Source organism: Lachnellula hyalina (genome assembly GCF_007821495.1).
Source record: "Lachnellula hyalina strain CBS 185.66 chromosome Unknown contig00312, whole genome shotgun sequence".
Lineage (NCBI taxonomy): Eukaryota > Fungi > Ascomycota > Leotiomycetes > Helotiales > Lachnaceae > Lachnellula > Lachnellula hyalina.
In genome coordinates this window covers 1-13887 of record NW_022157426.1, presented here as the reverse complement: position 1 = coordinate 13887, position 13887 = coordinate 1, and the positions used below count along the sequence as shown (strand labels likewise).

Below are 13887 nucleotides of genomic sequence, written 5' to 3'. Positions count from 1 at the left end.
TTTCTTTTAGTTTTTATATAAGATTATTATATAGTTTAACTATAGATACTAATATAAAAAAGGTATTAAGAAGAGTTTATTAAGTCTTATAAGTTATTCTTCTATAAAAGCAATTCTATAAGCTAGTATAGCTATTATTACTACTTACTAGACTACTATTTCTCTAATCTGCTAGAATTATAATACTAATTATTATACTTAAGCTTTAAAAGCATCTTATAGCTATTATAGCATAAAAGCTAAATTAGAAGTATTATCTGCTATTTTTAAAGTAAATTAAGTAAGTTAAGACTATTTTACTTTACTTTACTTTCTTATCTTATAGTACTTAAAGTCTACTATTATAGTTTAAGACTTCTTTATATAATAACCCTTTAGTTACTAGAAGCTTATTTTTTTTATATAATAATTAAAAGCGTCTTACTATCTTTTATTAAAGATCTAACTCCTTTTATATATTTATCTAGCTTATTATATATAGTTAAGAATTTATAGTCTTCTAGTTTACTATATATAATTAGGAATTATAGTCTTCTAGCTTATTATATATAGTTAGGAATTTATAATTATTAGGCTTATTATATATAATCTAGAATTATAATCTTCTAGCTTATTATATATAGTTAGGAATTTATAATTATTAGGCCTACTATATATAATCTAGAATTATAGTTCTTTAGGCTTATTATATATAATCCGGAATTATATCTACTAGATCTGCTATATATAGTCTAGAAGTATAATCTTTTTTATATAAATAGCTAAGTCTATTATATATAGCTTAAGATATCTACTTAGGATTCTTATTTAATAAAGGATTTTAAAAAGAGGATAAGTTAATTCTAATATTATAAGGTAAATACTAAATATATAAAGTAAAAGCCTAAATTTAATATAAGAAGAATTAATTAAAAAGTGTTATAATTACACTTAAATAAGCTAGAACTAGATGTGTAAATATAACTTAGAATATAAAGTAGAGAGCTAAGTATAATAGAGGCTAATAGAGTTTAATATAAAAGCTACTTAGTTAGCTCTATTATATAACTAGTTATATAGAACTATAATACTACTTCTCTTTTAAGAAGAGAAAATGCTTAACTTTAAGCTTAAAATTACTCTCTCTTAGATGTCTAATTAGAATTATTATATAGCATTTATATTAGTATTCTGCTATTTCTAATATCTATCCCTTTTCCTCTACTAAATAGCTCTAGGGGGTATACTAGAACCTAGTAGTCTATAGAGCTGCATCTTATATACTATCCTTCTTATCTATATCTGCTATACTACTATAGAGATATTAAGTAAGTGCAGCTAGTAAGTACTATTATATTTAACTCTATTAGGTTATTTTATATATATAAATAAAGATTTAGATTATTTATCTATATAGAGCTCTAGTAATTTAAGAATTAGCTAGAAAGCTGCTATATAACTTATATAAAATTAGAATATATATAAGAAAGCTAAAGCTATTAAGAGAGCTTTAAGTAAAAGGTAGAGCTAAGCCTATTTTAGAAGGTTAAAATCTTATTAATATCTAGCTAGTCTTAACTTTAAGCTTTATATAAAACGCGCTTAAATTTAGCTATATATGCTAGTAGCAAATTAGAGCCTTATTAAAGTAAAAGCAGTTTATTTTCTACTTCTTAGATCTTATTTAGGTTATTATATATATATACTAGCTAGTCTAGAATTAAGATATAATTCTAATATTAGACCTCCTCTACTTAACTTAGCTGTAGTAGTACTATTACTTAAATATAGGAATTAAGGTTTAAGTAGATATAATAGAACTAAGCTACTATATTACTAATTACAGGTCTATTATATTATAATTTAGCTTAAATAAAAGGTAGCTAAGTATTAAATTTATATAACTATCTATTAAAATATTTAGGATCTAGAAGAGAGGCTTTTAGATAAGACTAAATTTGCTAGTTTATTTATAAAAGTCGGATTTTAGCTTATAGGTTAGAAATAATAATATAAAAATCGAAATTAGAATTCTAGAAAGCGTTTATATTATAGACTAGAGTAGTAAAAAGGATTTATATATTATATTATATTAATAAAAATAGAAGTAATTTATATCCTAAGATAAAACTATAAATAAGACCTAGAAATAAGACCTGAGAATAAGATTATAATTAGTAGTACTAAAAGGACTTTATATAATATTATAATTACACTTAGATAAGCTAGAACTAGATGTGTAAATATAACTTAGAATATAAAATAAAGAGCTAAGTATAGTGGAGGCCGATAGAGTTTAATGTGGAAGCTGCTTAGTCAGCCCTATCACATGACTAGTCACGTGGGACCGTGACAGTTATAAAGCTTCTTTATAAATTTCCTTATAGTAATCTTATTTAATTAAGTATACTTTATCTTAAGATATTTCTAAAGTTTTTTTACTATCTTATATTTATTTAAGAGACTCTAGTTATTATTACTAAGCTTTTAAAAAAGGTAGAACTTAATAGTTCTTTTATTTTTCTTATATTTTACCTTTTTTAAATATTATAATAAATTAGTATAATAATTAGTATTATTAAAAATAAAAAAGCTTTAAATAAACTTAAAGTATTATTAAGTAATAGGTTTTTAAGAGTATTTATAGCTTTAAAGATATCTTTTATAATAGTATATTTTATATATTAATAAATGCTTTTATTAATAATATACTTAATTGCCTTTTTTTAAAGCTTAGCTTTAAGTAGTTAGAACTACTTCTTATAATTCTCTCTTATTAAAACTAGTATCTTTTATAATTTATTCTCTACTATTATATTAGTATCTTTTATAATAGTTCTTATAAAAGAAATATTTATAATAAAAGAGTCTTATATATATAAGTTTTCTAGATAATATAGAAAATTTATATAGCTAGAGTAAATAGTTATAGTATTAAAAAAACATATAAAAGAAATTGAAATAAAAGCATAAAGCAAGTTATAATAGCTTACTTCTATTATATATCTAAATTTATATATAAAGAGGTTTTATAAAGTTATATTCTCTTAGAGCTAAGAAACTCTATTTCTCTCTCTCTTTTTTACTCCTCTAGAGCTTAAGAAATAACTATTTCTTTTTTATTAAACCTTAATTAATAGACTATATAATACTCTCTTACTATAAGCTTATTATAATATATAGAGTTTAATCTTAATAGATTACTAATAGCCTTATAATTATTAATTCTCTTTATTTACATCTTAAGTAAATAGAATTTAAAAGCTTTATCTCTTTTAATATTACTTTTTATAGACGTGCTATATTATCTCTTTAAATATTACCTTTACTATTTATAGACTGCTCTTAAACTTATATAGTAGTAGGATTGTTTTAAGTGAAAACTAAAAGCTTTTATTCTTATAACTAGGCTTATAATCTATTAGAACTATATATCTCCTAGGATTATTACCTCTAGGAGAATATATAAACTAGATAGGAATATAGTTAAGAAACTGAATTAAAGAGGTTATATTAGCTTAAGAAGGAAAGCTACTATAGAAGTAAAAACGAGGTTCTTATAACTTCATACGCGTCCTCTAGCAGCCGCGTCACCTGACACCGTAAGGGCTGTATTTTCAATAGTTATGCGATTTTTAGAGCCTTAGAGGACTTTTATTATTATAGCGTTATTGCTTTAGGGACCTAGTCCGTATTAGGCTTAGTCCTATAGATTTCAACTGGAAATATATTAATATATCTCTTAACTATATTACTAGCCCGCGCTAGCATTAGGCTAGCGCCGTCCTATATAGTCTTAGACTTACACAGAACGTTAATGGAATAAATAAATAAATAAATAAACCCCGCACTTTACCTTAGTCTCGCGCTTCTCTCGGGTCCTCCCTTTAGTTTAGCGAGCGAAACCCGAACCCTGTCCTGAATAGTCCCGATGCACTAATCAGAGACGTCCAAGGAGCCACCCGTCGGCCGATCTGCAAACTCCTGCCAGCCTCAAATATGTTAGAGAATCTGGGGAAAGGCTTTTCTATTCGTCGAACGAGTCGGTTCACATACGGAGTGGAGTATCCATCGCTCGCACTAGATCTCGGGCCTCTTGTTAAAGTGGATTCCGGACCGGGCTGACTTGCGAAATCCGGCAGATACAGCATCCACCATGTTAGTATGAAAAACCCCGCGACAAAATCACTTGGATGTTTATGGGCTAAGTGTAGTCTTAGTTCCATATAGGGTGCGTGGTATCTATATACAATGCTTTGGGATAAGATTGGCGGCAGCTATAGCTAGTTGCTTAACGTTCTCGACACTAATTTATTCTTCAGAGTGCCCGGTACCTCTTTAGTTTCATAAGTGTTAAGGTAGACAGACCTCCTCATTGACCCGTCTAAACCCTTACCTATATTCAACTACCTACCTATACACTCCTGTTATCATGGTCAACTTCTCCGCACCCAAAAACATCCAGTACTGGGGTGCAGCTTGCGGCACCCTCAGTTCTGTCCTGTTCTTCTTCTCTCTAGTAGCAGCGCATCAACTCCCACCCATCAAACCATGGTTTACCCCCGAGCAGACGACCGAATATTGGAGAAAGCATGAATCGGGTGCCAAAGCGGGCGTTGCAATCATGCTTTTATCCGCCGTCTTCTATCTTCCTTTCACAGCGACGCTCGCCATCCAAACGTCAAGAATCCCCAGGATTCATGCCGTTGTTCCCGCTCTCCAACTGGCATGCGGCGCCTCGGGAGTCTTCACGTATGTGATCCCAGCTTTGGTCCTGGCCGTGATCCCATACCGTCTCGAGCGAAACCCTGAGATCACCCAGATGCTCACCGATGCGTTCTACTTTCAACTGATCATGCCCTGGCCCACATTCATAGTCCAGAACTGGGTATTTGCCTACGCCATCCTCAGAGATCCAGGGCCTAGGACAATCTTCCCCAGGGGAATGGCTTGGTTCAATATTCTAGCGCCAATATTTTATCTTCCGGGAAACGCGATGCATACTGCCAAGACGGGACCGCTTGCTTGGAACGGGGTTCTTGGCTTCTGGTTCATTGGGTTGGTTTTCTGCGGCCAACTAATCGCTGATTCCATCTGCCTCTGTTTCGCTATCCGGTCCGAAGGCGAAGAGGATCTGCTCCTCAACCTGATTCCAAAGAAGATTGAACAGGACTCGGCCCGTTCTCCTTCGAACGGCAACGGGGTGTAACTGGTAATGAGAGAACAGACCTGTGTTTTGATGGATGGTCTTTTATCTGAATCTGAGCGACGGAGGCAATATTCAGAGCGAAGGTCCTGGCTGACGGAGACTTAATCGGCATTTGCGGGCCGGTATGATGTTCGTTCAGCAAAGTTTCCGTTGAAATTGGAATCGTTTCGTTCTTTGGGGTGTGCTTGATCAGCAAGTAAAAGTGAGATTCAACGCGTCTGTTCCAACGACAAATTCGGGCGTTGCAATTTTGGAGTTATCTTTGGTTCAGGTTGTTGAATGAGCGGTTGGCAAATATTTTCTGTTGAGCATCTGTCGGCTAGCGACATCTGATGCAGTACCATTTATGTAGGTAGTATTGTCATGCTATCATCTGAGCCTCAGTATGACCTAATAGAGTTGGATCGACCGCATCTACGTGGTCCACAAACTGTATTTAAGTGACTGGTTCCTCAGAACCTTACCTCTTACCTCCCTACATTTGTCAAATTATTAGAATACAAGACCTGGATCTCAAACGCGCTCTATAAAACCTTCGAAATTATGGTTCAAGCTACCGAAACATTATTCTAATTTGAATAAAGCAAAGAAAAAGCATACGATGGACAGATTATGTTAAGCACGATAGTAAGGCAGTATCGCCTGGGATATTTAAGTCTAAAAGATTTATGATATAGTTGGTCTCCACGAACCTTTATACAAATGGCAACTATTCAAACGCTTTTGTGCAATACGTACGGCCGATAACAAGCCCCGTATTAGATTGGCGAGCTATATTGCTCTGATACAGTCTAGCTTACACCTCTTTCTTTAGCCCCTGGCTTAAAATAGTATCACGTTCCCACAGCAAATCAGTAGCCGCAGCAATTGGTCCTCCTAGCAGCGTGAATATCGAGAGTCTGGTCACGGTTTTCCCCCAAGGAATATCTGAGCGTGGTTCCGTTGTTGTATACGCCGATTTCCAGAGCGACAGTGCCCATACCAGTGCCGCTACTCCTGTCCCATAGTAGTCCCACAATACGAAAACATGAGCGCCATCCGCGGCACTACTCATTTTCCAGCTTGGAGACGGGAAGGGGGGAGAAAGACATCCTGGAGGGATAGATCGCTGGCAAAGATAATGTAGAAGACTGTTGAGACTTGAGATACCACACAAAATACCAGGATCAGGCGATAGACGTTTGAAACTTGAGAGATGTACGCCTTGATACGTTTTTTGGGGACCGATGTTTCGCTGACATCCCAAATACTTTCGAGGAGTCTCTGCAATCCGACCATGTAGAGAGGGAAAGGTTGCCACAATACCTGGAATAGGTGCATTGTCGCAGGAGAAATAACTGAAGGTGTTGGCAACATCCAAGGGATTGTTGGAAGAACGAAGCCGATGATAACGGAGTACGGTAGTGCCTTCAGAGCAGAGCTTGGGACGAGAATCGCAGATGCGCCTTCGCGAACTCTCTTCACGTCTGCAATGGGCGATGTTCTCGCATGCCACATAAAGTAGAAGGCAACCAGAGGGCCCATTCCGATCATCTGCACGGTCGAACCGAGAGCAAGAAAGCTGTAGACGTTCAGAAGGTTGCTATTTTTTGCACAGGAGTTCGACTTGCTTACCTCCCCACCGCGAGTCCTCTATTACCCTCACGCAGACACTCGAGGTTCAGGAAAGCAAAAGCCGAAACCCACTGAAGCATGAAAAATGGCGTGAAGGCGTTCAAAGCCTCGCCTTGTCGGAAGATGATGGGTGTCCAGAAGGAAATCAGGTTATTCAGATGCCAGTCAACGGGCCTGAGGCCTAGAATGGTCTCTCTCATCACTACCAGTGTCCCCGGCCATAGTCGAGGAGTCTGCTGACTAGCATTGAAGAGATCTTGCAGGAGGCCTCCTGTGATTGATAATACGTAAACATTGTAAAAAGCCACGACGGCCCAGACGGCCAACAGATAAACAACCGTGCTGTTTCTCGAAGACATGGCGGCGTTCCTTCACATCTGTCTGCAGCGAGTTACGACTGATGGTGGAAGGATGAGGATAAATTGTAAGGAAACTAGTTTAAGTACGAAATGAGTGGTGGCATGGCAGGGACATGGTTTTATCGGGTCATCTTTTGATTAAAACTACATCGAAATTAGCCCGACCCATGCTTTCATTCATCGGTTAGATGATATATTTGTTCCGACCCGAGGCTCCGCTCCAATCGGTGCTCTTATTCGGTACTCCAAATCGGGGTTTCTACCCCACAAACTGGAATACCGGTAGCTCCCATGGGTCTCATAAACTAGGCCACATCTGGACATAAATAACCCCGACAGTACTTTGAAAAATAATGTATCGGAATAAGGCTGGTTATAAGATCAAAGGCGGGCTCGAGAATGTCAATGTTGCACAGAAGGAAAGAAAAAGAAAAAAAAAGAAACAAAGCATCAATATCAATACCACGTGACCATGACAAGCCAGGAGCCTCAGTATGATGTGATAGTCGTTGGTGCCGGGTTTGGAGGATGTTATATACTCAACGAACTTAGAAAGGAAGGCTTCAAAACACTTCTCCTTGAAGAAGCCTCGGATCTTGGTGGCGTCTGGTACTGGAACACGTACAATGGCGCACGGACCGATACCAGGGTGCCCCTTTACGAGTTTTCCGACGAAAAGATCTGGAGCGACTGGACATGGACCGAGAAATATCCAGGGGTCGAGGAAATACAGCGATACTTTCAGCATGTGGATTCAAAACTGAATCTTAAGAAGGACATCAAATTCAACAGTCGCGTTGAAAAGTCTTACTTTGATGAGCAAAAGGGAGTCTGGAATGTCTCGACCAAGTCCGACACTTTTGAGACCAGATTCGTCGTTTTAGCCACTGGTTTCGCTTCCAAACCATTGATTCCGGACATCAAAGGTTTGGATACATTCAAGACCCAGGCACATACTTCAAAATGGCCAAAAGAGGGTTTTAACTTCCATGGAAAGCGAGTTGGCGTTATCGGAACCGGCGCTAGTGGAATTCAAGTCATTCAAGATATCGCCGGAGATGTCAAAGATCTTGTGGTCTTTCAGCGGAGCCCTACCTATGCGCTGCCAATGCGGCAGGAGAAGCTTGATGCAGGAAAGAAGCTGCAGACCAAGGAAGTTTACGACCATCGAAACACAACGTTCCCTGGCTTGGAGGACGAGTTCAGTTCGCAGTCGGCCTTGGAGGTCTCTGACGAAGAACGCGAACGCTTCTATGAGGACCTCTGGACCCGAGGAGGAGCGGGATTCTGGCTCTTTACTTATAAGGACACCATTACGAGCCCTGTCGCCAGCGACTATGCCTACAAGTTTTGGAGGAGCAAAGTTATCCAACGGATTAAAAGTCCAGAACTGGCCGAAATTTTGGCCCCAGAGAAGGCTCCTTACTACTTCGGGACCAAACGTGCTACGCTCGAACAGGCCTATTACGAAGTGTACAACCGTAGCAATGTCAGCTTGGTGGATCTCAATTCGAATGCGATCAAAGAGGTCACCCCGGATGGAGTGCTGGTTGCTGACGGGAAGTTCTACGAGCTTGATGTGCTGGTCTTGGCTACAGGCTTTGACTCTGTTACTGGTGGTATCCTTGCGATTGACATCAAGGGAAAAGATGCTTTGCCACTCGCGCAAAAATGGGAAGGCGGCGTCCAGACTCATCTTGGTTTCGCCACTGCTGGATTCCCTAATCTCATCTTTCACTATGGACCACAGGCCCCAACGAGCTTCTGCAATGGGCCGACATGCGCTGAACTCCAGGGCGGTTGGATCGTGGGCGCCCTGAAGCATATACGGGATCAGAAACTCACTAGCTTGGAAGCGACAAGGCAATCCGAAACAGACTGGGCGAAGCAAGTTCAGTTCATTGGCGATCAGACCTTGCTACCACTGACCAAGTCCGAGTACATGGGGACCAACATTCCGGGGAAAAGAAAAGAAATGCTGAACTATCTGGGAGGGGTGCCACTGTACATTCAACAGATCAACACTTCTCTGACCGAGGGGCTGAGTGGATTTGTTTTAGCGTGAACAAAGTGAAAGTGAGTCCTAGATGAGAGGAGATTTGTTTTCCGGGGCTTAGAGAAGTGGAACGCGTATGTAATTCAAGATGTTGATGTGCGATGCGACGCGAGTCATTTATAACCCTTTAAACAAACAAAAAACCGAGATTCTCATGATCAGTTCTAAAACCTTGAATGTTTTCTTTTTTGGCCTGTCATCCGTTTGCCGGACAATAAGTGCAGTATCACAAATTCGTACTGCTATACCCATCAGGAATAGCCCTGCCGCGAGTACTTGTCTCGGAACAAAAGATGGCCATTCTCCACTATTTCCCCACATTCACTCCACATTTACCCCAAGATTCGTTAGGGCCAAGGTAAGATTGCGGGGTTGCCATTTGCTTTCATCTTGTACTAAAGTATAAGGTTTGTCTGAAATGAGTCCCTGCACTACTTGTACACTACACTGCACACGCTTGACACAGGCACCTTTGCACTTGTTATTCTCTGAGCTCATATTATCTATGGACAACAACTTACGCCCTAGTTTGCCTCAACTGGCATGTGAATCATGCCGAAGGTGGGTGGATTTCCCCGAGCATTCTTTAATCCCATCCCATTTGAGTTGCTATGCTTACCCCAGTCGGCAGACGCAAGTCGAAGTGGTACGTTCGAGAGACCAGCGCGGGATCCAGAAATCAAGACGACTCCTAACACACTGCTTCAGTGATAAGAAACAGCCACGATGCGGTACTTGTGCGCGCCTCTCGCAGCAGTGCGTCTTCCCCGTCGAACGTCTCAAGCCGGGGCCTAAAGATGGTACGTTCGTAGTAGTCCCTTGCTGCTTCCTCAAGGGTTTTTGACGTGTTGAATGCAAACCTGATGTCGTGTTGAACGGTCAGGGCCCGGGAGGAGTCAAAGGCTACCCTCGACCGACGTGGACTGGCTTTCAGAGCAAGCGGAAAATCTCGATGAGCTTTTTGGGGCCGAGACTTCCAGAAATCATCTTACCAGCAACCATCCACTCCCTCCTTTGGACGATTTTGAAATGAGGACGCCACAGTATTTTTTGCCTCTTCCTGGACAATTAGAAACTGCTGGCGACTATTGGGAGACGACGACAGCTTATATGGGCTCGCCTGCATCTTGGTCTCCCCAAATCTTCTATCCGCTGGCTTCCCACGAATCGAGCAATTGTCGTGCTGCGGGGTTGAGCGCGCTGGTCCATCCGGTACATGAGAATTTAAGAACCTTGCAAGTCGGTAGAATGGAGACGGTCAGTCTAAGAACTCCCAATTTCGATCGACTGCTTCATCAAATAAGCATTGAGATGAAGATCTCATCGGTCACACTTTTACATCTGTGAGTCTTCTCGGAATTGAGAAAAGGTTGGATTGGACGTGTGCATGCTGGCGGGTCAATTGAACATTCCGCTAATGGGTGAAATGGCAGGATTGATGTTTACTTGTCCCACGTCATGGTCTTATCGCTATTCCACAAGCCGTCCTTCAAGGATAAACTTAATTCCATACAGCAGCCTCTCCATCTGAAAGCGCTGTTGGCATCCGTATGTTCATACGCTGCGCGAATCGAGCAACAGAGATGGCCTCCAGGCCACAGCGCGAGTCGATGGCACGAGTATCATGGTACAAGTGAAATAGGGGACAAAGAGCCCCCAGAGCCCCCAGATCCACAAAAATTGCATAGTCTTGCAGTCCGGCTATTCGCCGATGCTATGAGACAGTATGAAGATGACACACCACCCCTTTGCCTTTTGCAAGCTTGCATAATCAATACTTCATATTCCATGACACACGGCGTGTACGGAAAGGCATGGAGATCTCTTGGTCTATGCATTCAGCTGGCATATGAATTGAATTTACATTTGATAGACTTCGAATTGTATCCGGATGGACTGGAAAAGGATCCACCTGACCTCTGTCAGTGGTCTCAGGATGAAGAAGCGCGGCGAGCTTGGTGGGCCATATGGGAGATGGACTCCTATTCCAGCTCCATTCGACGGTGCCCGGGCAGCTTAAGAACCAGTGAAGTCCAGACCCTTCTGCCCGTCTCAGACGATGCGTGGTTCCAAAACCGGCACCAGAACAGCGTATTCTTGAGCTCAAATATATCCAACCTGATAAACACAATGCAGAAACTCGGAAATGAAAGTCCGCTCTGCTGGCTGATTATAGCTATTGCACTCATGCGGGATGCCCAATCCCAATCCGAATACAAAGGGGCTCTATGGGTAGCCAACAAGGACAAATACTTTGCCTTCACCAAGGGGACCAGCCAAAAGACGCTGGATGCAAGACAAACCTCGCAGACGCCTGTAGAAGTCGTGAATTTGATCAAGAACCTACAGAGCCTTAAAATGGCCCTCCCCGAGTCGCTAAAGCTCCTCAGCGGCCCCTTGACATTCACATCACCGCAGCCATGCTCGATGCGTCACCTGCGACAGCAGCATTCGGCCATCTACAACATTGCCATGATGATAGAAATGGCCCGGTACATGGCTCATCACTTCCTAGCTATTCAAGAAGTCGAGGCCGGTCTGGCACTCCACAACGACCAGATCCAGACCTCGCCGCTAAACCCGCGACTTCCATACCCTACGGTCGGCGGAGGGCTGCTCGGCGTACAAAGCTGCATCGATGCAGCGGACAATATCGTCGACATCGTCTCCCGCAGCTCTGAAGAACAGGTCCTCTACACGAATTCCTTCAACATCAACGTGCTTGCGTTGGCCGCGTCGGTTAAACTTGTGCAGAAGACTTTCGACTCTCCACAGATGGATCAAGACGTCGTCCAGACCAAGGTGGAAATTCTACGCGATACTATGCGGAAGTCGGTGGAGGTTTGGGATGCACCGCAAGCACTGCTCAAGAATCTTGATTTTTTGGGGGAGAGAGTCGCCAGTGGCCATCTGTTCGACGGATAGGGAGACTGGACAGGGGAGGCCTGTCTCACGAGAATTTCAGGACGTGTGATATCTGTTGATAGCCCTTAGCCTTTAAACCTTCTTAAGCATTTTAAGCGTTATTTAGTAAGAATTTATAGCATAGGTGGCTATTTAAAAAGTTAAGTTTGATATTTTTCGTGGTTTATTTACATATGGTCATAAGTCTCATGAACTAAACACGCGCCCGAGTATGCAGCTATCATATAGCATAACTCACGCTGCACGTGGAAGCTCTAGATCTACTAACCACGGAGAGTTTCTCGGATTATAATTCACATCCATGATAGCAGCATTCACCATCATGGTCTCTTTTCCAAACTTAATAGGCCGGTTGGAGGAGTCGGGATAAACACTAGGCTGCGGGCTACGAGCTTCGATGGCATCCGCTCCAATCTTCTCCCTATCATCTTTCCATGTTACTACTGTCGCACTATATGCCTCGTGAATATGTCCAAAGCAGTGGAGGAGAGGTCTGGCGCGGCTGACCGCTCGAAGCAACGCCTGACATCCTACGGTGGTGCCGGGAGGGCTGGCGACCCAGTCGAGAATGTCTTCCGGAGGCCCATGTGTCATCATGATATCGATCCCTGGAAAGTCGGGGACTGGGTTGACGGTAATATTCTTTACGTGGGGGGCGGATTAGTGTGGTAGGTTAAATCGGTCTTCATCCCGCTCATAAGGAAAAGCCCAGCCACAGAATTCTGGCTGGTATGGCGAGGCGTAGACGGTGCACTTGGCCCCGCTGGTAAGAGTAAAGGTATGCAGTCCCTCCTCGAGATATGTGACTCCTGCCTCCTTTGCTAATGGCCCTTTCAAAATTTCAATCCCCTTCTCATGCTCCGCATAGTCTTCAGGGTCTTCCGGATCGCAACCCTTGGTATACCAATAGGGACCGTCGAGGGAGAGATCGTGATTGCCTGCAATGACTAGCTTGAGTTCGGCATTGATACAGCTAAGCATTCTGATGGCGTCCTGATATGCCTTCAATCCACCTCGCTCTGTGAGGTCGCCACAGTGGAGGATGATGTCGACTTTAGGGAGTGGTTGCTTAAAGTGGCCTCGGACCTTTTCAGCATCGCCGAATTGAAAGCAATGCGTATCAGATATAATCATGACCTTGGTCGTAATTGTTCCTGCCATGTCAAACGATTTTGAGTTGGTAAATTGTTCGAAAAGAGGTTTTCGATGAGGAAAGGCAACGAAGATGAATATTTGTAGCGACGTATAGATCAAGAAAGGTAGGAAGGAAGTTGGAGCTTGTTTTAGCTAGGTACCCGATAAGGTCGGTGTTGTAGCCTGGAAATGGTACTGGAGCCTAGTAGTAGCGCTGTAGCCCGGCAGGCTACAGCGGCAGGCTACAGGCTTACTAGGGCCTGAAGGCCCTATATGTACAGCGTACTTCTCACTGTAGAACAGCAGTCAATTCAAGATCCCTTCTCCTAGAAAAAACAGTCGGCCTGTACGCGTCCTGTACTTAGAGATTCGAGTAATACATCAGATAGATTTAATAATAAAAAGAGGTAAATATAATAACTATTAGATTCTTGAAAAAGGAATTAAAACTTTTTTAATATTATAACTTTATTTAATAAAAAAATATCAAGTTTATACTAGAGTAAAAATAAATAAATAATTAAAAAGATTTAAAATATTAAAAAAAGAATAATTAATTATAAAAACTAATATTAAACTATATATATAATAAGTTTTTTTATAAAATATAT

At 41.0% G+C, this 13887-nt stretch overlaps 3 protein-coding genes across 3 annotated transcripts; 2 read left to right on the top strand and 1 right to left on the bottom strand.

Annotated features, from left to right (window-relative positions):
* Positions 1-4135: 4135 nt before the first annotated feature.
* LHYA1_G009182 (uncharacterized protein) lies at positions 4136-5188 on the top strand (the record flags this gene model as incomplete). The annotated part of the gene is made up of 2 exons (XM_031154086.1): positions 4136-4141; positions 4346-5188. 2 exons carry the CDS (start codon positions 4136-4138, stop codon positions 5186-5188), a joined length of 849 nt encoding a protein of 282 aa, XP_031001008.1.
* Positions 5189-7633: 2445 nt separating this feature from the next.
* Positions 7634-9226, top strand: LHYA1_G009181 (Baeyer-Villiger monooxygenase; the record flags this gene model as incomplete). The annotated part of the gene is made up of 1 exon (XM_031154085.1): positions 7634-9226. The coding sequence occupies one exon, from the start codon at positions 7634-7636 to the stop codon at positions 9224-9226; it is 1593 nt and encodes a 530-aa protein (XP_031001010.1).
* A 3150-nt stretch (positions 9227-12376) lies between these two features.
* Positions 12377-13303, bottom strand: MPPED1 (Metallophosphoesterase domain-containing protein; the record flags this gene model as incomplete). The annotated part of the gene is made up of 2 exons (XM_031154084.1): positions 12377-12765; positions 12859-13303. The coding sequence occupies 2 exons, from the start codon at positions 13301-13303 to the stop codon at positions 12377-12379; spliced, it is 834 nt and encodes a 277-aa protein (XP_031001009.1).
* Positions 13304-13887: the final 584 nt, after the last annotated feature.